Source organism: Syngnathus typhle, linkage group LG1 (assembly GCF_033458585.1).
Source record: "Syngnathus typhle isolate RoL2023-S1 ecotype Sweden linkage group LG1, RoL_Styp_1.0, whole genome shotgun sequence".
Lineage (NCBI taxonomy): Eukaryota > Metazoa > Chordata > Actinopteri > Syngnathiformes > Syngnathidae > Syngnathus > Syngnathus typhle.
This window is the reverse complement of record NC_083738.1, coordinates 11174760-11198153: the sequence shown is the minus strand read 5'-3', so window position 1 is coordinate 11198153 and position 23394 is coordinate 11174760. Positions and strand designations below refer to the sequence as shown.

At 40.0% G+C, this 23394-nt stretch overlaps 1 protein-coding gene across 1 annotated transcript in view; it reads left to right on the top strand.

The window, feature by feature from the left end:
* The window catches only part of si:dkey-237h12.3 (teneurin-3), a 191712-nt gene that overhangs the window by 16548 nt on the left and 151770 nt on the right, over positions 1-23394 (top strand). The window contains exons 2-3 of the mRNA XM_061275285.1: positions 5656-6041; positions 9223-9486. Coding sequence (XP_061131269.1) covers positions 5762-6041; positions 9223-9486 — 544 coding nt within the window. The 5' untranslated portion in view covers positions 5656-5761. The remainder of the gene's footprint in view (positions 1-5655; positions 6042-9222; positions 9487-23394) is intronic.

The window sequence follows — 23394 nt, the reverse complement described above, 5'->3', positions numbered from 1 at the left end:
CTCAGCTGGAGAAAATGAGAAGAAGGTTTTACTTCTTTGCAGCCTGAAAGCTATGGTAAGGGACTTTGTGTTTAACTGCAGGCTGCTTCGTTATGTCTGCGGTGCATATTGGGTAAAATTACTTTTATCTTGTGGGCCATTTAGTTTTTTTTCCAATTGAAATGGCATAATGCATAAGTTGACCCTTGGAGACAATATGAAACCCTGCTGTTGTCTAAACCTTATTCGGATGACCTATCTTTGTCATTCTAATATGTAACTTGTGTTATGTTGTGAAAGTAATCGACCCAATTTCAAGTTAAAACAAACAAACAAACAAACAAACAAACAAAAGCAAAAATGATGACTGTGTTCTGGCCTTATTATAAGTTTTTATCATTTCATATATTTATTAAAATTATTCTTATCTCTATGATTAAAAAAAATCGTACTTGTAGTTGTTTTATAATGATACAAAACTATTATTTTTAATACTTTTATTATTTTTTAAAGAAATCTTTCAAGGAACATCAAACATAATACATATATATAAAATGGGAATAATAATTTACATTTACCAAAGTAAAACAATATTAGGGGTTGAAAAAATGTAATAGAAAGACAAGAAGGAATTAAAGTTTTAGTTAAGTGCATTTGTTGCTGTTAAGATTTTTTCTCTTTGTTTGTGCTCAAAAACTGAAAAAAACCCAATTAATTAATCTAAAAAATGTGATAACATTTTCAAAAATTGCAGAAGTCCAATAATTAATTAAATTTTACAAGGTGTGATTAGTGGCTTTTTCTTTCCTATTTTTTTTATGTGAAGCATGATAATAAATGTAACTTTTAAGAAAGGTAAAATATTCTGTTACTAATCTTTACACTGTCAAAAGAAAAGGGGAAAAATAGGGTGGAAGCAGTAAAACTATTTATTTGCCTGAGTAAAATAATAATGAACGTTTTGAAATCATTTAATTAATATTGAATATGGTGTGATGAATTTAATAAAATAAATCTAGTCCTTTTTAGGAAGAAAACACAAAATAAAATAACCATCCGGTAACAGAATACATAACCACATTTTTTTTAGTTTTCTAAAACTGACAAAGAATTACTGTACGTATATACTACATTTGGCATAAAAAAACAATAACAAGCGTTAAATATAATATGATAATAACAAAAATGAAAAAAAAAAAAACTTTCAGTGACAAAAATATTTCCTTAGTTTCTGCAATGTTTGTTTTCTAAAACAGCCTTAAATACGTTTGCCACAGTCAAGCAATTCTGAAATTTCAAAATCTTTTTTAATATGAAAATGTTTAAAGAAAAGAAAAAAATATTAAAATTATCATTCCCATCCCCCTTATTTAAAATAACAAGAATAATAATACTAATACTCCTTGCAATTGGCTGGCAATAATACTAATACTCCTTGCAATTGGCTGGCAACTGGTTCAGGGTGTCCCCCGCCTATTGCCCAATGACTGCTGGGATGGGCTCCAGCACGCCCGAGACCCCCGTGGGGACAAGCGGTACAGAAATAGGATGGATGGTTACCAATACCAATACCAATACTAATAATACTACTACTACTAATGTTTTATAAAACTGACAAAAACACATGTATATTTCACAAATTAAAAAAAGTAATTACCAGAAAACTATCAGTCTTCCACGCTAAATATATCCAAATTAACAACCTTAAGCAATTATGCTTAAGTGGTGTGAGGTCACCGCGAAACAGCTGCGGTTTTGTCTTTGTTGTCACTATAGCAACAACAGCGATGCTCCATCTCCCTCTAACTTGTCGCATCTTTTGAGTATTTTATTTTAAGGTCAAACGAGTACATGGGCTCTTTTTTGGGGACTACGAACGAACGCACAATAGTCTTCTCCCGAGAGCTTTAGGTGACCTTTTCGCAATGAAGCAAAACCAGCGGGTAGCGTTCCCACGCGACTCGTACATGTGAAGCAAAGCATGCTGGTAGTTGTGTACTTTACTTGCTTGGTCACTCAAGGGCTTCTTGTGGGTTACAACACAAATATAAGTCTACTTAAGGGTGTGTGTCGCACTAGGACTCAGCATTATACAAAAAGGAATAAGATGGCGATGGTGTTCATTTTGGCTACTGCTCGTGTCACTGCATTTTTCCGGCGGTCTCCCAGGGGCGTATGTTGCCGCCAGAGTGGTCCGAGCTCCCGCGGTGTCATTGGGAGGCGTCCATGCTTGACGTGAAACCAAGTACAGCTCATTCGGAGAGGGTGGGGGTGTCAAAATGGGAGTCCATAGCCCGCTCTCATAGCGCAGCCAAGGGAGAAATGAAAGTGTGTATGAGTGTGAAGACGGTAATAAAACAGTCCTGACACACTCGGGCTTCGCATTCCAACCAAGTTTTTTTTTTCTTTCATAAAACATGGATTAGTCACATGCTCATTCAATCTTTTGTTTGAGATTTCAGAAGTTTTTTCTTTTGTCTGCCTCGCTTTTGTAAAATTTAAAGATTTTAAGATTTTTCTTAATTTGACATAAACCCAACTACTGTAATTTCTGGACTATAAGACGCTACTTTTTGCTCAAGTTTTGAACCCTGTGGCTTGTCGTCCGGTGCGGCGAATCTATGGACCTTTCGTGCTTTTTGTGATGACTTGATCACTTTTATACACTCGTAAAAAGGCTGTGGACCGCTGTTGTGCGGCACCGCTGTGCTGGGGGGAGGGATATGTGACACGGTCACTGGGAAGAAGAGTTGTGTGTTGATCGCATGTCTATCCGCCAGGCAAATAGTGCCGTATAATTCACACAAAAAAGAGACAGAACGAGATCAAGACGGACATTACTGAAGAAAGGAAGCTTTTATACACAAACCCTCATTAAGGGGGACAAAAGAAATGCATATGATGCCGCTTTTAGGTTAAAGGCAGTCGATTTGACTCTTAACGTAGGAACTTCAGCTGCTCATGCATTGTAGAGGTTTCTAGGGGCCATTGGGCTATTGTTGATGACATCTTGTTGCGTCACCCTTTTCTTTATTTATTTCCTGGTCACATCTACTCTGGAGCTATACGTGTAGCTCGCTAGTTTAATGTAATTTAGCTCTTTGTGCATGAATAAAATTAGCATGAACAGACGCTCATCATGGAAAATGCTAGAAGAAATACATAATGCGACAACGAAAGAGAGACTGAGAAAGTGTGTGGCGAAGTATCAATCGGAATGCTTGATACTTCGATGGTTTCAGTGCACAGGAGGAAGATGAAGACGGCTGTCAGTGACTTTTACTGGTATTTTGTTAACCAGCCCTGTTAGTGCTGAGCTACCGTGTTGCTGCTTTGTTACCGCCGCGTCTCAGTGACTTTTACGGGCATGTTTTTTTATCCAGCCCTGTTAGCCCTATTTCAATTGATGTCAGGTGTTCACAGCCACACCCACACAATCAAGTAATCACCCGCATCTGTCCTGGCTTGTTAGTCGACCCTACTTAAACCCAGCACTCCCAGCTGTTCATTGTCAATCTGTCTGTGATGCATGCGTTTCTCCCGTCTGACTCCCGTTGCCAATTCTGCCCATGTACCGACCCACCTAGCCCTGCGTGTTGCCTGCCCTGAACATTCGCCCATTTTTGACCACGCTCTGCCTGCCCTGACCTTCTGCGTGCCCCAGATCATGATTATGCACTACTCCCTGCTGCGCTTTTTGCTCGCTCTGTTACTTTTTCCACCAGGTTGATTTCTCTCATCTGCCCGTCGGTCACTCGGTGAATGTTGATCAGCAGGGGCGCCGCCACCCTCACTCATAACAGACTAACCACAACCACGCAGCAAGTGCACGAGCAAACGGCATTGTCCCGGCTGGGACGAACCAAAGGCACCGTCAGCCGCCTTTCGGCCAATATCAGTTCTCTTGTCCAAGCAGGCCAACTCCAGCAGCAACAGCTCCAGCAGCAACAACAGCAGTTTCAGCAACAGCAACAGAAAATTGCCCAGAGCCTCCAAGCACTTACCGCTTCCAACTGGACCACACAGGGTGAGACACCTCCCGTGACGCTAGAGTCTCATGTGGCTAACGTTCGTCGACCCGTGGACCTTCCCAAACCCAAGATCAGGAACCCAGAGCGTTTCGACGGAGACCCTATAAATGTCCGAGCCTTCCTCTCTGATGGCTGAATTTTGTTTGACCTGCAACTGCAGACTTTCGGAACTGGACAAGCCAAAGTAGCGTATGCACTCACACGCATGATGGGCACAGCGCGCCTATGGGGCACCGCTGAGAACGACTGGCGCTCTCCTGCCTGCATGTCGTTCGACGCCTTCGCTCGCAAGCTCCTCCGCCTGTTCAACTTGGGCTCCATTTCAGAGGACGCGTCCCAGGAGGCAACAGGTCAGTGGCTGAATATGCTATCAAGTTTAAGACAGTGGCCGGTCGGAGCGAGTAGAATTCTGCCTCTTTGGTGGGCATGTTCCTCAACGGGTTGGCAGAGTACATCAAGGATGAGATGGTCCCTTACGATCATTACCCGGACTCTTGAGGACTCCCTCCATGGACCTTGCAGCCTGCGTGGACAGAAGAATCCAGACTAAACGTGAACAAGAACAAAGGTTACTTCCGCCCCCTCGCAGTTGCGCCCTCCATTCCCCTCCGAAGTCCCTCCACCAATTCACCCATCGACATCTCCAATGTGCCAGCCTGTTATCACAGCCTCAAGGAGGTCTTCAGTAAGGGCAAAGCCCTTCTCCCTTCATATGATTGTGCCATCAAAGTCCTGACGAGCACATTTCCGCCGAAAGGTTGACTCTACTCGCTGTCCAACCCAGAGCGCAAAGTTATGGAAGAATACATTCAGGACTCAGTCGTGGCTGGAATCATTCAATCTTCCTCGCCCACCGGTGCAGGGTTTTCTTCGTCGGGAAGAAGGATGACTTGCTCCACCCCTGCATTGACTACCATGGCCTCAATAAGATCACCGTCAAGAACCGCTGCCCCTTGTCTTTTCGGCATTCGAGAGCCTTCAAGGGGCCACTGTCTTCACAAAGCTGGAGCTTCGAAACATGCATCATCTGGTGCGCATCAGGAAGGGAGACGAGTGGAAGACAGCGTTTAACACCCCCAGTGGACATAATGAGTACCTGGTGGTACCATTCGGCCTCACCAATGCTCCCGCCGTCTTTCAGGCGTTGGCGAATGATGTGCTTCAGGACATGTTGAATAATTTTGTGTTCGTGTACCTTGACGACATTCTGATATTCTCTCGTTCGCTCACGGACCGTGCCAACCACGTCCGGGTAGTGCTGTGTATGTCAAGGTGGAGAAGTGAGAGTTTCATGCCTCGTCCGTCAAGTTCCTGTGTAGCTAGCTAACTGCACTGCACAATTGTGTCATATCACGGCTGACATGGCAGGTGTTCAACTTTTTGTATAGTAGGGAGCAGCGACTTGTGCCAGACTGTGGAACCATTTTAAAAAAGTCAGGAAAACTGAAATTGTGAAAAACAAAATGTAAAACACTGTACCTTCACATTTCAGCACCACACAGTATGCGTGTTTTAAGTATTTGTCTCAATTAGACTTTGTTTACACTGAGCACAACAATCAGTGTGAAAGAAGTTTTACGAATTGGAATGCAGTTTCGATAAGCCTACCTTATTGCTTGCTTCCCTTCTTTCATTCCCCCTGTAGGTGGACCAAATGGAGTGAGAAGGTGGGGCAGAGCGAAGACTATTAGGAGGAGCCTGGGTAACAAAATTGCTGAAAAGTGAGCAGTAAGTGAAGGTATGCGGGCAGCATGGAACGGGTGAGGGAGCAGCGGCCTTTCTGCTCGCTCTCCAAGAGCCAGCGAGAGCATCGCGAGCGAGGCGGAGAAATCGAACGTGAGTGCCGTTACGCCTCGGAACGTGAGGACGCTGCCCGAGACGTCACTGCGCCATCCTGTCGCGTACCCACCCAAAAGTCGTACAGCTCCAGCGAGACGCTCCAGGCCTTTGAGCATGACCCGGCACACATGCTCTTCGGGGGCCGGGTCAAGGAGACGGCGCGACAGGAGCGCGCCGAGTACAGCAGGCCAGGTCAGAAGCACACGGGTATCATGATCTTTTATTGTGCTTGGAACCCTAACTTCAAATCTTAACCTTGGCTTGGAAGACTACTTTGAAAGCCTCCAGCAGTCTTAAAACTCTACTTTAAAACCAGAAGTCTAATTTAAAACTACGTATACTTTATACTTTATAGATGGGATTGGCAAATTCTTTTTTCATGCAAAAACAGCATGAAATGTCAATTGTAATGTCACAATTTACCAAATGATCAATAACGCCATTGATTGACTCTGCAAAATAAGACATTAAAGCAAACACAATCACGTTCACTCCAGGGGTTTCTTTAATAATATAGGGTTTCTCAGCATATATTTCTTTTCAATTTGTTTTCCAATATTTTGAAATAATCATGTTTGTTTCTCGGGGTGCCTCATAACTCCCACCCCCACTCATGCATGCACACATTTTTCATGCATTGAATGTTTATCAGCGCTTTTATATATCCTGCCTTGCAAGCATCCTTTATCATAATTGAAACCCTAACTTCAAACATTAACTTGCAAGACTACTTTGAAAGCCTTTACTTTATAAGCCTTTATGAAAACTACTATAAAACCCTAACCCAGGCTTAAAACTCGAACCCTGTCTTGGAACCGTAACCTAAAGCTGTCATGCCCGTGCCAGAGCACGCTCGGCCGGCAACTTCCCTCAGCCACACAGTCTTCGGTTCCCCACCTCCCTCCCTTCCAACTCCCTTTCCCTTCAATAAATCCTGGTTCAAGCTGCGTTTGGTCAACCTGGCTCAAATCATTCCTGACAAAAGCCCTATCCTTCCTTGAAACCTACCCTTGAAGTTATGACTTAAAACTCCACCTTGAAACCATAAACCTAACTTTAAACCTGACTGTGAAACACCAACCCAGTCTTGAAATCTTCACTACTTAAAAACCTTACCTTGTCTTCGAAACCCTACTTTCAAATAGTAATTCTGACTTATTGACATATCTCTGTCATGGAACCCTCACACTGTCTTAAAACCCTATCTTGAAAGCCTAACCCTGCAGGCATGAAACGCTGACTTGTATCTTTCATTGAAAAGCTACTTTTAAAGCCTTAAGATTTGCTTAAATTCCCAACCCTAACTTGAAACCCTAATTTATGACCCTTATCTTGCCTCTACCCTTGTAAAAACTCACTGAAATTAAAGGATAAATAAGAAGTCGTCCACCATGAGGGGTTCCCTCAGAAAAGTGTCAAGACGCCATGCCGGAAAATTGTAAGTAGGCTGCCATTTTAGCTCAAAGCAGCCATTTTAGGGTCCTTTGAACCATTTTCAGTTCTTAAGAATAACCTCTTCCTAGAGGATTAGAGATTGTGTGCTTGCCACTAAATTGGAATCCGATAAAGATAGGCAACATTAAATTAGCAATTTTTTTTCCCCCAGTCATTGCGTGTGGAAGGAAATTGAGGAAAAATGTGTTTCCATTGTCTTTTTTTTTTATATACTTTCAGGCTGCCGGCCTAATTTCTGTAATTAAACAAGGTTCAGACCGTTCATTTTATTGTGAGGCTGTCCTCCCGCTCACAAGGTTGCAATTAGAAAGAAAATAATGCAATACATTATACATAGTATCCCACTGGTAAATGACCGTTTTAGAATGCGAAGCGGTCAAGTTATTTTTCTTTATTTTGTTCTATATGTCCAGCTTCCTTCATCTCATATCAAATGCCAGATTTCATGTGTTTTCAAATTCTGCTCAGCACACATGATCTCGCTTCACAAATGTACGTGTTGACATTTAAATACAGTACGCGTGAACTGATCTCACACGCTTTCAAATTCATAAGGCTGACCATGAAAGAGCTTTCATCAGTCCTACAGAAAACACTCTAAGAAGTATTGGTATACGTTAAATTATTGTAACATAGAAATGAGCATTACTGGAAACATGTTTTTTGGTGTTCTTTCTATATCACATTTTGGATTCATGAAAAATAAAAACACAATCATTAACACAATGATAATGGAAATAAATGGATATATATTTTTGTGTTTTGACTAAAGTAAAGCAGCATGTGGCTCATTGTATCGTATGCTTTGTTTGTCATTGACATTGACAACAGCTGTCATGCTCGCTGGTAGAAAGCTAGGAAGACAATAATAAATTCATTACCAAAAGTGAATGAAATCAAATAGTACAAATAAATGCAACAAAAAATGAGCATTTTGGGCCATTGCAGTTACATAAAATAACAAAGTAAAAATAACAAGTATATTTAAATGGACATTTTGGATATTGTATCAAAAAATGAGCATTTTGGGGCATTGCCGTTACATAAAATAAGTAAAAATAAGTATATTTAAATGGACATTTTGGATATTGTATCATTAAATAAAATTATAGATATTATTAAATTAAATTAAAAGAAAAAGTAAACAATACGTATAGTAAATACATTTAACTTGACTAAGAAACACAATAAAGGTACACAGATAAATTCAATACAATTTGGGGCATTACATATTCAAGACTATTTATAATGAAGTGATCTAGATAAATAATAAAATTAAATGATGCATATAACACATAAATAGAAATAGTAACAATGAAGTAATTAAAATAAATTAATAGATCAATTTTGGGGCTTTGTACTGCTCAATACATCACAAATAAAACTGGTAAAGAATGGTAAAAATTAATACCTTGAATATATTTTCAAAAACACAAAATAAGAGAATAAACAATTCTATTAATACTTATGGGCGGTGACTCAAAACAAGAAGAAAAAAATGCTTATTTACGGGACTCTAAACCATTTTGGTATTTGAACTTTTGATATTAAAATTTGGGATTTGAGGGGCATTTAGTTTCAGTATGTTTTAAGCTCTACGTAGAGCATAAGAGCAAGCGCTTTCATCGTGTTGTCAATGGAAATCCCCCCCCCCCATGTCTATGATTAACGTTGATTTTCCACGAGGTTTAAATATAAAACTGCAGCTTGAACATTTTGAAAAAGGCATTCAAGTTGGAGCTGCTTTGAGAGTCGGTTGACTCGTTCTTCCTCTGGTGTTTTAACACCCCCCCTGTGTCCCCTCTCTCGCCATCCGCCATTTTCCCCCTCACCTTCCACCACATTAGTGTGCCCATCTCTCGGTCGTTAGGCTTGTTTTTTGCTCGCTTTGTTAACTTTTATCGCTTCCCTTCCGTAGGGCAGACGTTCTCTCTGAGGCAGCTTGGCATTTGCCAGCCTCGCCGAGGCATGGCGCTGTGCCCTGAGACGGGCCTGTCGCACCCTCTCGGGACCTACGCCCGGAGGCCCGCCGTCACCTCGGAGCTACGTGAACCCCAATCCCCGGAACGCACCATTACCCTCTGGGGCAAGGTGGGCCCCAACTCCTGCCTCTCCAGTCGTTCCAACTCTGATCTCACCCTGACCGACACAGAAATGGACAACAAGTCTGACATCGAGATGGGTAAGTTGGAAATTTGATGATTATTGGCAGTTGCAATTGGCGGGGCTTCACAGCTGATTTCCAACTGGTTGGTGGGAGAAACAAATGAGGATGTCCTTCTGATGGCATCATCTGGTTGTTTTCTCCGCATTAAGGAGAGAAGTTGGATGAAGTTCACCCCACGGTGAGCGTGTAATCAAAGATGGCTTTGAGTTGGGGGAGTTTGGGGGGTAAGGGGAGAGTGCAAATTGTTGCAAGGTTGAGGAGGCGCGCACAAGGCAACCGCGCTTGATGAGATGGTTTGAAGTGCAAATGCGATCACGGTGGAAACCCGAGACACTGCATTTGGGCAAATTGTGAGTGATGCTAATTTATATATATTTTTTTAAATTAATTTTAACATTGTTACTCTCTGTCTTCCGGCTGACTCCTACATTGCTAAAAAGAAAAAAAAAATGCATGTTAGCTAAATTGAATTCTCAGTTGTCTATAGCAAGGGTGTCCAAACTACGACACGCTGACAAATTGTGGCCCGCTGTCCATTTTTAATTGGCTGTAAGACATTTTATAAATAGAACAGAATATGGCCTGCACTTCAACTCTTGCCTGAGTGTATGCACTTTTTAATTTTGACACCACAGGGAGCACTGTTCAACTACTGTTAATCAAGGCAGTTGCACCACCAAAAAGGAAGTGTACCTCAAGATACGAAACATGACCGAACCAAAGACGCAAAAGTTAGAAAGTGTGCATCACTGTTCCCACTGAGTGCATTGTTAATGTTGATGACCGTTTCAAATGAATATTAATAGGTATGATGCTAAGGCTAATACCTATAGGTATAGGCATGATTTATCAATTTGAATACCATTGTATTGAAATTTCCAATACGTAGTGTTTCTTGTTGCCCGCTAGAGAGCATGGATGTATTGCAAGTTAATTTGAAGTGTGGTTTACCTTAACAACCAATGCAAAGTGTTCACCTTCAGGATTTACACACAACATTAAACCGGGGGACATCATGCATAGCAAAACCAAAGTGAGTCACTGTTGCGCGTGAAGCTTCCTTGGCACTGTGGTCCAGTACACAATATTAAGGCTTTGTAAACCCTCTCCAATACTTTTATGCAACATAAACCTTTCCCATTCCCTTTGTAACCGTTCCCACATTGTTCTGTGCATGTATTTTAGCTTTACAGTAAATAAAAGAACAAATACATAATACGCTGTCATGTCTTCTGACATCTCCTCCCCCTTGCGGTTCCCTTGCGCACGGCTGCCATGACTTCCGCGCTTCCTGCGCTTGTCCTCAGTCAGGTGGCGGTGATCAATGCTGATAACCACGCGCAGTTCCGCATTGGCAACCCGCACCCCCGAGGACTAGCGCAGGGAGCGCGCCAGCCGGCCAGCAGGGCGAGAGCGGAGCGGAGACGTAGCATGAGCAATCAGCGTGTATTTAAACGTCGTTCTCCCGTCACTTAAAAACCGTGAAATAGCGAATCCGCAATAGATGAAGTGGCGAGGGATCACTGCACTGTAAATCTTATGTCTAAGAAAAAATCTGAGGATGCTGTTCTGAGAATAAGCTACCAATTTCTTTTTTAACAAAGAAATAAAGGTCCATTTATGGAGCGCTCTGATGAATGCAATGTTGAATTATATTCAACAATATCACATATTTGACCACTTTTAGTTGATCTTTCTAACTTTAATACACTAAAGTTAAGGCTATATACCTAATTTCTAGTAAGTGGCCCACCCCGTCCTACATGTTTATACATGTGCCCCTCATTGAAAAAGTTTGGACACCCGTGGTCTATAGAATAGAATAGGTATGGTTGTATTTCTCTCCTAAACAGGATCTGCAATCCATGCTACCATTGGGCAGACATTGGCATACCCTCAAGCTCCCAGGCCTCTGTTGTGGGCACTGAACTTTATCCAGCTTCCGAAACAGAACAGTGTCAAAATGTGAGCAACTACAGCAGTAAAAAAAACTGTTACCAACTACCAATTGGAACACGCGCCAAGTCAAAAGAAATTTCCGACTTAAATATACTTAACCACTAATTTATCAACAGCAAACTGTGAAACTCAATACATACATTGTGAGCTCCTTCATTTTAGTTAACTCTTTTAATTTCTTTTATTCATGGCCCGGTGTAGTTCACCTTCTTGAATTTTGTTGTTTTCCTTATTGTTCTGCTGTCTGCTCTCTTATTCATTTGTTAGTTTAGGTGTTTATTAGTAGATTTATTTGCTCGTTCATTCAATAGATCCTTCTCGCCCTTGTTGTTATTTTTGCAGTGTAGCACAGCCAAGTGTTTAAAATATGTACTTTTATTAATGGCATTATGAGCCTTTATTTCATAAAAGGATGACACAAAAACCCTCTTAATGATGAGAAATGTCAGACTTAAACAGATGTACAGTCTATGAGACCAAACCAGAGATGCAATCATTTGAACCCTCTAGTCATTTTTCCAACGTCTAGACTTTAAACATTGGACAAAATGTGATTTAAAAAAAAAAAAAAAAATCAAACCTCTATTGTGCTGGGCATCACTTGTCTTTTGACTTTGACTATTTAATGAAGCAGCCCAGCGAAATGAGCCATTCAAAAAAGGTTGCCATTAACCCAATCTGCATGCGGCAGCTTGCGCAAGTGGCCGTTCAGGCTCGTTTATTCAGAAATGCAGTCCATATTTCAGTCGCAATCATGTTCATCTCTTGACAACTTCAGCATGGTACGGTTGCACACCCTGTCTCCTCTCCCCAAAAGTCACCTAATACAATTTTTATTAAACTTTACCTGTAATAATGATATCAAATATTGACCCGTTAATCGGAGAAATGAATCTATAATTATAATTTGGGACCAATTAAAATCTAATAATATGCAGCACAATAATTTATTAGAGGAAATCCCCTGGCGAATTATTCCGAGAACTAAACCAGAACATGAAAGTGACTGGAAAAATGTTATTGTTTAAAAAAACGCATGAGTCTAATCATAAAAATGAATGATTTATAGTAAAAATAATGAATCATAGCAACTTCTTTAACAAATTCCGACATTTATTATTGTTTAGGTTTCTACAGCTTGGACTCGTGTCAAACATTTGATCCCTCAGTTCATGTCCCGTGTTCAGCTGTGTTAAATTCATTCAAAGCTGTTTCCTTGAAGTTTTTAGAGAATCTGGTTTGCCAGAAAAAGCCATCTGGCTCCCCTCATGTCCCTATTCCCCCGCATTTTTCGCAGAAGACTCTCCCAAGTAATGGTAAATCTGTCTTGGCCATTATCAACAGAAGTCTGTCTTTTATTATAGTTCCCTAACAATTTAAACATGCTGTAGTGCAACCCGTGCTCAAGAAACATGGCCTTGATCAAGAAAACAGAAGTTAAGGTTCCTGTTGACTTGAGCCCCCTGGCGCCTTAGCTAAAACAAACATTCTCAAACTTAGTTCTTGAATTGGATTGGAAGTGATTTTAAATTGGACCGGCAAATTGGTCCTGTTGTGATATCCAGCTTTTTTCATCTTAGTCAGCTGGCTAAGTTAAAACCTCCTTTCTCAAGGGAATCTTCAAACAGTAATTCATGCCTTCCTCACATCTCGACTGGATAATTATAATGCCCTTTATTTTGGAGTCAGACAGTCCTCCATCAAGCGTCTCCAGTTAGTCCAAAATGAGCCCATAACTTTTACTCTGGCATCGCTTGACTGGCTCCCTGTACATTTGAGAGGTCTTTTTAACATTGTGTTATATGTTTTAAAATCTTGAAATTGTCTTACCCCACCTTACCGCTCCTTCAACCTGACGCACCTGCCCAGCATCTACCTTAGTTCAGCGGACCAGACACTATTAGCGGTACCAGGGACTAAGCGAAAGCTCAGAGCGCGTGGCCCCACTCTTTGGAATCACCTCCTGTTTGGAGACTACAGGTCCCTCAGTGGAGAATGCTGAACATAAATTGAAAGTTACATTTTCACCCTCAGCATGCTTATTCAAAAGAATGAACCAAAGTCTATTCTCACATCGTTATTATTGAAAAGGTGAAAGATCAATAGAAATATTGCTGCTGCCTTCATTTTACTTTCCTTTTTCTCCGAGAAATGAATCACTAAAATGGCAAGTTTTAGATTTGTTTTCAAGTTTCAAGGCTTCACGGTGGGCCAGTCTGTGCTATTCATACTTTTCATCAAAACAAAACGACGGATGTTAAATGAGCTGGAATGAATTTTAAGAGACATTTGACCCTCCCAGAGTAAGGACATTATTTGCTACATACATGAACCTAACACTGTCTGAGACTGTGCATCACTCAGATTTTGTTGCAATGCAGAAGATAATTGAAACTTCACATCGCAGCTAAATGTTTGTATTTACTGTTGAGGACATTAAGCCTCATTCTAAAATATCAAAAAAAGTTGAGTTTGTAATAAAGTATCAAACTCAAAGTCAAGTAAAGAAAACTGTAATAAGCCAAATACCGTCACAGATTTACTTATTGTTTAGTGGATGCTGGGAGAACAGTAAAAATCACAAACACAATGAGCACACTTAGGAGCTTAATTAATTTTAAACTGACAGTTTTAACTTCGACAATACCTGGATTTTTTTAGGTGTATAGCTCAAAGACGTATCTCAAATACAATTGATAGACAAGCAAAATTTTCTTACATTTTATGATGAAAAGGGATTTTTGTTGGAATACCGGTTTATTAAGGAAACGGTTTTGGAACCGAACGGAAGATCGTATCAACTATCAAATATAGCAGTGACATAAATGCAGCTGTACCCACTATGCTACAACTACACCTTTTGTTTTTCCAGAAAGCTTTTATTGAGCAACATTTCTTTTGTCTTTGACTCTGGTTGATCTAGTGTAACTGCAGGCAGTTACTGTCAAACAGTAACTTTCTTTTCACTGTGCTGTTGTCATTTTCTTGTCTTCTATCTGCTCCATTAATTTGGTCAGCAAGTTGTTGTCAAAGGAGGAAAAGTTTAAGATCCTCTGCCAAACCGTTATAACGTAGCCGAAGGAGTTAATAGGTAATGTCAGGCAAACGTTTTTGCTAGCTAGCTGCGATGTAACCCCATATCTCACTGAGCGGCAAAGGTCAGTGTGTGTGCGCATGCAGCGAACGCCTCTCCGTCATCAGGGCTCTAATATTTGACAGCGACAAGACAATTTTGCAAGTGTCTGGCAAAAGTCTTTGCAACCCTGAATGAACCCTACCGAAAAAGCAACATTCACTCCATGCATACACACTCACAAACCAACCCTCCGCCACTCAGTGAGTGTGATGTTCCATTAACTGCATCATTAATTATAAATTTTAATTTCGCTATCCACAATCATCCTCATAAATTGTGTTGAACTCAATTTAAATTCAGTCAAATTGAGTTTTATTAAACGGGGATTGATTTTAGACGGTGCTAAAGAGCTCTGCTTAATTTTAAAACCAGGTTAACGCATTTTAAACTTGGGTTTACCAAACGCTGAGTAAAACTAATGTTAGATTAAACCTTGTTGGTGCAACCTAGACATAGTATTTTTGTTTCATGTTACTCAGCAGTATTTTTATTTTTTTTGTTGAAATGCGTTTACAATGTGTTTTACGAAATGAACAGTTAATGTGTTTAAAGGGCACAGGAATGATAAAACTATGAGAACATTGCTTTTCATTATTGTGGCTTTTCAATTGTTGCAAGTGGGTCTAAAACATATCCCCTCCCATGAACGTGGTCTCGCTCTATCTCTATACAAGACATTAACGTTTTACATGTCCCTTTTGCATTTTAATGTTAAAGGGGGCGCATTATGCCTTTTTTTGGTCAGAAACAACACCCTTGTTTAGTAATATAATTTTCCGACTCAGCTGAGTTCTGTGTGATCATTTTGCAGGGTTTCCACGAAAAAGAGTAATCAAAGCTATTTTGTGACAAGTTGTTTAAACTCTTTAAAATCATATGTTAATAATAATTGACCTTAAGTGGCAAATAATAAGTGATGAGATATGAGACTAACACTGTGCGTTACAGTTTTAATAAAAGATTTGCATGCATCACATTGTGCTTGACATGATATGAATTGAAGTTTGTTTTGTGGGAAGCTACTGAAAAGTGTAGTGGCTCAAGGTTTAACACCGGGTGCCACGCAACGACAGAGTTATTACTGTACAAAACCTGTCACCTCCCGAGTGCCGCCAACACCTCTATGCATTTTTAATGTACTAATACTCCATTATGCCACTTGCGGTGCCTGTGTTGTGATATAAATGTTAATCTGGTGGACCTTTTAGTTTGTGAAAACTTCACAATCAATATTGCACCCCCCCATAAAACATGCACAAGTGCACAAAACAGAAACATGGCCACCGCTCGCTTGACTTGAATCTTAATGAGGTGTGAAAAGACTGTTCCTCATTCGGCACAGGTAGGGCAGTAACTGAATTTCTATAGCTCGGGTGGGTGCAAAAAATGGACAAGGTTAAAATCTGTCAAAAAATATTGCTATACGTACTGTTACATCTGCATTACCAGAGTTCACTGTTCACTAATTCAGAAGATAAGGTTAACCTGGGTTGTTTGTGGATGTTACAGAGTCTTTGTGGCATTCTGACGCATTGATTCAGTTGTTAAATCATCTGTAAAAGCTAGTAGAGAAGGGTAGAGCCGGAAAGATTTGTCAGTGGAGAATGGGCCAACAAGGCCCAACAGCACTTTGTCATATATTGTTCATCCTCTGTGAGGAGCTGAGAGGGTTTGAGATGATCTGAGATGTTGATATATTGTACATGTATAGTATATCCGTCTTATACCGATCCCAGGTGGATAACGTGGGCAGCAACATAATAGCCATTCAGTTAATGCCAATGTTTAGAAAAAATATGGAATTATTTTGAATTTTATCTAATGATGTCATTATTGTACGTTGTAATAAATTACTGTGTTATAGTATTATTGTTGTCACTAAAAACACAATACATAATTTTTTTACTCATGGCTGATTTGAGTTGTGAGCTTGGAACAAATTAAACATTACAGTTACAATCAAACACGCATCTTAAGGCACCTTAGAACTTCGTATTTTCTATTTTCTTTCTAAAACTTCAGTGTGCGCTATGAACAGTTTTTAAATCACTTCAGAAAATGAGAAAAAGTGCAACGCAACACCCCCCAAGTCATCAACATGTTTGTGAGAGCACGCCTCTCCATGGCTTACTTTGTTTCTCGCGCCAACTTGCTGCGCTAACATTAGAAAAACCACAAAGGCGGGATATCACGCTGACGCGAGGTGACACGCCATCTGTCAAACTCCTGTCTCACTTTCCCTCCTTGTGACGATGAGAATCGGCCGTCTGATTCCAGCGCGCCCCACCCACACACATGCAACCATCCACCACTCCCTGTGTTTATGACTCAACCATGACAGGGAGAGAATAAATAACATCAAATTGTTGATGTTTTTATGGACAAGTCAGACCATCTGGGATCTCAAAACCGAATCCCAGGATGCTTTCATCACGTGCTAATAGACAAATATAGTGATGCCGGTATTTTACTGTTATTTATTGCGTGCCACAGTGTTAACGAGTATTGCTTGGTGAGGTAAGATTTGGTTGGAAATTTTGAGAAATGGGGGATGGATTCTGCTTTCTATTCTGGAGGCTTTGTATTTTCTAATGGCTTGATTTTAATTTGAAAAACATTCCCCAGAAAGGGGATATTTCCAAATTTGTTTTTTAAAAACGTGTGAACACAGGATCAACTGGTCAAGAATCTGTGTCGTGAGGGAAAACACATTTTTTGAGGGGTACTTTAAAATGCATTAAATGCATAACATCCATTTTCCACACTATTATTTTATATTGTGAAAAATGCACTTCAGACAACTAAAATTTGTCAGGTTTTGTATTTTAATTAAATTTCTGTGTGAAGTTATGAACCAAAAAATTAAGTATCAAAATTTTGTAAGACTGAAATGAGTATGTAAATAAATAAATAAATGCACTAGTATAAAATATTTTGGATTGCTGGAAAAAGCGTAATATATGTAATTTTTTTATATAAATGACTAATTTCTAATAGTTATTTTCTCAGTCGAAGGAAGGTATTTTCTTATTGCTGTCATTTTTTAGTACATCACAGAATTGACCCGAGTTGCAAGTGCTTGGCGAGGTTGGATTAGGTCATGAATGTTGAAAAACAGTGTCTTGGATTCTTGTTCTATTCCGATATGTGTGCTGCAAAGGTCTCTGACAACTCGCTGAAATTCTGTAACGACAGGCAGTGGCGGCGTAGCGTGAGCTACAAACAGTGCTAACACGATAGCAGAACAATTTCTCCTATCCATGTCGTTGCCCTCAGCCACAGAGAGGATGATCTGATTAGAATTCGGTGTGTCTTGCCGTATAAATTTACATCTTAATGGGAAAAAAACCACTTTTTTCCTGACTCAAGTATTTGCTTTTTATGCCTTAAAATCTTCACCCATAGCATCGATGACTATTTATTGCAAATATTTTCAGTTTAATAGCTATTTTAATATTAGTATAATATTATTTAATACTCTGCGATTGGGTGGCAATCGATTCAGGGTGTCTCCCGCCGACTGCTCGATGACTGCTGGGATAGGCTCCAGTATGCCCGCGACCCCCATGGGGACAAGTGGTACAGAAAATGGATGAAATGTATCTTCTTATGACTGCTGGATGGATTGGGAAAGGATGTTGAGTGAAAAGCTAGTAGATAGGCTCTTTTCTTCTGTAGCTCATTAACGTTATTTAAAATGTATTGATCTGAAAAGACTATGAAATCAAACACAGAACAATTTTTATTATACATATAAGCCATTCATAAATGTTAAAATTGGCATGGAAATCCCTAAAATTAATTTTTAAATTAGAAGTCAAAATATAAAATATTTTAATTTGTGTGCGCAGATGTATAATTCTGTACAAAAATAACCCATGTACACTGCATAGTGTATTAGTAAAGGAACTCAAACACATTTTTTTTATACATATAAGCTATTCATAAATGTTAAAATTATGTCATGGAAAGTCCTAAAATTCATTTTGAAATTAGAAGTCAAAATATAAAATATTTAAATTTTTGTGCGCAGATGTATAATTTTGTACAAAAATAACACTATGCAGTGTACATGGGTATTAGTAAAGGAACTGTATTTCACTCTTTCTATAGTTGGGCGTTACATTATTTTTAAACAATATTCAGTTCTAATCTGTATTCTCTTAATTATTTTTTGTTAGTTATAGTTGATATAATTAAGATATCAAGATGTTTGAATATAATTAAAACACAGTCGTTTTGAATGTCGTAAAAATACTAAACCCATCCCTGGTTTCTTAGAATTTATGGTAAAATAAAACATCCCCAAACATCTAAAACTGTGCGTGCGTGCGTGCGTGCGTGCGTGCGTGTGTGTGTGTGTGTGTGTGGTGCGTGGTGTGTGTGTGTGTGTGTGTGTGTGGGTAGGTGTGGGGGGGTGTCAAGTTAGGCTTATTTTGGTACTTATTGGTACTTATTAAATCAAGAGATACCTTGATCGAAAAAAATTAAGATTTTCCACAAAAAAGACAGCAGTGTAATTTATAGCAAACAGCAATTTGGGGGTTACAGAAAAAAGTGTATTAAAAAACATATTTTAAAAATCTTTTAAAATACTACCGCTTACTATTTCATTTAATTTAAAACGTTGTTTTCTTTAATTGGTAAAATACATTTTTAATAAAGACCCACTTATAGTGCATTATTATTTTTTGCACAAAATCCTACTAAGTTTTAATACTGGGTCTTTTACAAAGGAAGGTGGCCTTTTTTGTGTTTTAGATTTACAAGAAATGTCAATTTTCAGTTTTATGTCTGTTTTAAATTGGCCTGCATTGTTGTTTTGCGTTTCGCAAATCTAATCCCGGTTATTCTTATAAACTGACTAACCTCTTGACATGTAGAAATAATGGCAAAATATGGTGCTCTGATGGCAAAATATGATGCATTTGTCCAATTTTCTACTCAATTGTATCCAATTTGTTAGATTGTTGTCTTTTTACAAAGACATTTTTCCACGGTGCCGTCAATCCAACATGGATGGATTCCCCAATTGATTGCTGCCGGTCTTTTTTGTGCAAGTGAGCGAAAATATACACGGCCTCTAGGTTCATCTGTCAGCGCGGGTTCTTGTCAGAGACGCAGCTGCCCGATAAAAGTGCCGTTAAGGCGGCGCAACATCTATTTCCTGTCACCTCGCCGAGCGTCAACGTCGAGATTCGCTGAGGGATGAGGCCGTACAAAAAAACGGCGACGACGACTGCGGGTTGTCACCATCACCGATGACTGCGCAGTTGTCAATCACCCAAAGGGGGAAGGGTGTTAACTGGAGCGAGCAGGCGAGTGTGTCTTACTGCCCTCCTGAGAAAACGCGTTACTTCTTTTCATCATTATTTGTAGCACAAGTGCAAAATAATAAGCAGGAAGCTGGTTAAAATTCATCAGCATTGACGATTAGTATGTCGGTCTGGTTGCGCTGTTCATAATTACATTCGTGATGGTGTCAAAAGCCATTCGTTTGTATTAATTACCCCCCTTCTTTCAGTTCCCCATGTGATGTCCTAGTGTGAACACTAACCATGAAGCATATTACTTTCTGAAGATCTGTGCAGAATACCAGAGGGTACAGAAGTTCAGAACACTCACTGAGAGTTTCTCCCATCTTGTTAGAAATGATACTTTTTCTTCGTTGGAGCATTAATTTTTCTTTACTGAAGTGCGAGGAAATCTAGTTATATGGCCATTTATGTCTGTCCAATTCTACTTAACAAAATTGCGTGGTGAATTTGCTAAATTTTATCCCAAGTTGCACAAAATAAAATCGTCTGGGTCTCGATAATTGTCCAGATACCGTATCCACCTGGTTCCTATGATCCTTTGTGTGAAATGTGAGAGGAACTTCCCGTATAGTGAAACCAGCATTTAATACTATGACTACACTTTCCATGACAGTTACAGACTTAAACAGTGTGATATCGCCAGTTAAGGGCGCTTTTAAGAGAAACCATTTCCATCTTGCCTCCTCCTAATCTAATGGGCTAGGAGGATGACAATAAAAGTGGCCAGCGAGAAGTTTCACTGACGTGTAACTACATGCTGATCTCTGTCGTTTCAGACGTGATGAATCTGAAAAGCTCTGAGGCAGGCGTATCAATACTGACATGGTAATAAAGTTGCTAGCGTTTTGTTAAAAGAGGCGCAGTTTTATGTAGAATCAGACGTATCTGTTTGCATTCACTTCCCACTGCATGGTAACCACGACCACAGCTTCACATTGCATGATGTTAAAAAACTGGAATCATTCTTCAAAGTTCATGTTCAGGACACCTTGTGCGTGCATTTGGGGTTGTGTGTGCAACAACCCCCGCCCAATTGCTCTTGTTTTTTTTAATACAAAGAAAAGTGTGCAAAATTTGAAGCTACATGATTTTCATTGTACAGTAATAAAAAAAGCAGGTGAAAAGTTTGTTACAAGTTTTGACTGCATGGGATTTGCATGCAGCAAGTCAAGCTGAGGACATGCACTCTAAAGCATGTGGGGGCCTTGTGAATTGCCTGTGCTGTCGATGTTCTTTGCACTCTCGCAGCCCCTCTGGGCGTCGTCCCCACCAGACCGGCTTGAATCAGAGACCTTCATTTGGTTTCATGTCGACTTCCTTTTACAATCCCCTTCCTCAGTGTCGTCTCGGGATTTTGGGCTGCTTTTCATTTTTATTGCTACAGGTGCTGCAAGCTCTGACCTCTGTGCTCCGGATTTACACTACAGACCTCACCGTTCTGATTTAGCACCTATTTCCAGACTTATATATTTTTTGGGCTATTCATTCGTGTCATCTTACTTTCATATCCCAAGTGGGATTTTTTTTTCCTCCACTGTTGCACCTTTAATGCGGTGTAATTCCAATGTGACGTTCTAACAATGTTCTACTTTCCACCACTTTTTTCTCCAAACTTCATTCCTTTTGTGGCTTTTGAAACATTTCTTCAGCCTTTAAAAGCCAGAAGTAAATGTTTGATTAAAAGGTTTGAGAGAGTTCATTTGGGGTTTCTGTTGGTTTTCATCATGTTGAGCGTTTCTTCCTGCTGGAACAATAGCTCACGATTCAAAGTGGTTCTCTTTCAGACAGTCTGGAATATTTGCAACAAGGTGAAGGGAGCAGAATTTGGAGCTGGAAAGATGAAAAATGAGGAAAAGGGGCAGAGTTGCGTGTCCGTCGGGATATGATCACTTCCAAAACCATCCAGTCCTCGGCCGTGTTTTATTCTCATTTGCTGCCAAGAGTAAAAGTCTTTGAACGGCGTCCAAGAGGATGACTACAGAAGAACACACGGCTGTATTTATTATTTCCATGTGCGCCCACAATTGAGATCCTTTCCCCTTGCATTTCTACATTCTTATAAAAATCTAAACACAGATAATTCCCTTATTTTATACACACGCGCGCACGCGCACACACACACACACACACACACACACACACACACACACACACACACACACACACACACACACACACACTTTTTGGGAAAAAAAGGCTGAATGCACCCCACCACAAATTGGGTGCTGTATGATTTGCATTGGAGAGCAGCAACAAAGAAAAATTATTGGATTTTTTTTGTTGCCCAAATCTGAAATCTGAAAAAGTGGCGCAACGTGATTTCCATTGGAGAGTGATGACAAATAAAAAAAGAAAAGGTTTCATTTAAGAAGAAAAAAAGCTCCTAGTATGATCAATTTGCTTGAGTTAATTTCCTGTCAATAACACGGAAATCGTCACAGCGGTGTGTTCGACAACGTGATTAAATTAATTTGATTCGTGTTTCCTTATCTATGACGGGTCTTTTTTATTTGGTCTTTTGTAGGGAAATAAAAGAGCTTTTGTGGCTAAAATTACCTGCATAAACATCCGATAAAAGGACATAAATATGACTATTTACAATCAAAAATTGAATTATTGTCTTCCTCTCTTTCATTTTGTTTTCAATCCAATTAAATGAGTGTCTACATCTGCTCGGGGGAATAAAACCACAACTAAGAGCGGCATAAAAAAAAATCCCATAAAAACACGCCCGAGAGAGAGGCCTTAATATTACCGACATGGGACAGTCGCGGCTGAAGAAATTTTGATGGCACCGTATTTCGTAATGCAGTGCTCCTGTTTTATTTAAGCAGTGAGGGCCACCGCTGCCATAGGGGCCCGCGGGGAACCCGGTGCACGAGCAAAAGTTACGGTGCCGGGGAGACGAGGTGGTGGCTCTTTTGGGGGTAGGGGTTAGGCGAAGAGGCGGTGGAGGTCAGCAAGATCTGGACGTGCTAACTTCAGTATGTTTGATTTATATGAGCCTACAGGCTTAGCTAACAGTCGCGGGAGTCCACAAACCCATGTAAACATTAATATACAGTGGTACCTTCACTTATGAGTGCTCAGAACTGTTTTTGCTGTGTTTTTGCTGCCTTGACTTTTTTTTCCTTAGATAAAAGTGTAGTCATGGAACAAATAAAACTCAAATCTCAATTCAGCCAATTACTTTATTCACACACAATGTTAAACCTGTTAAGTTTGCTTTGTTGCATCCAGCACGGCCTGTCTTGAAACTGGGTGCAGAGTGCAATGAAATCTCATGACACTATAGCAGAGACATCTGGACTTTCCTACTGTATGACGTGACTGTCAAACAGGCATGCTTGCTTATGCCCTTGATTCATTTGGTATGGGTTGCCTTAATTCTGTGTGCAGGATACTAGGAACATTTCAGGACTTTTGAGACATATCAAATATTCTTCTGCGGAATAAAGCGTAGTGGTATCCCACTGTATGACATTTTCAAGTCATTTGGCTTTTTGGGGA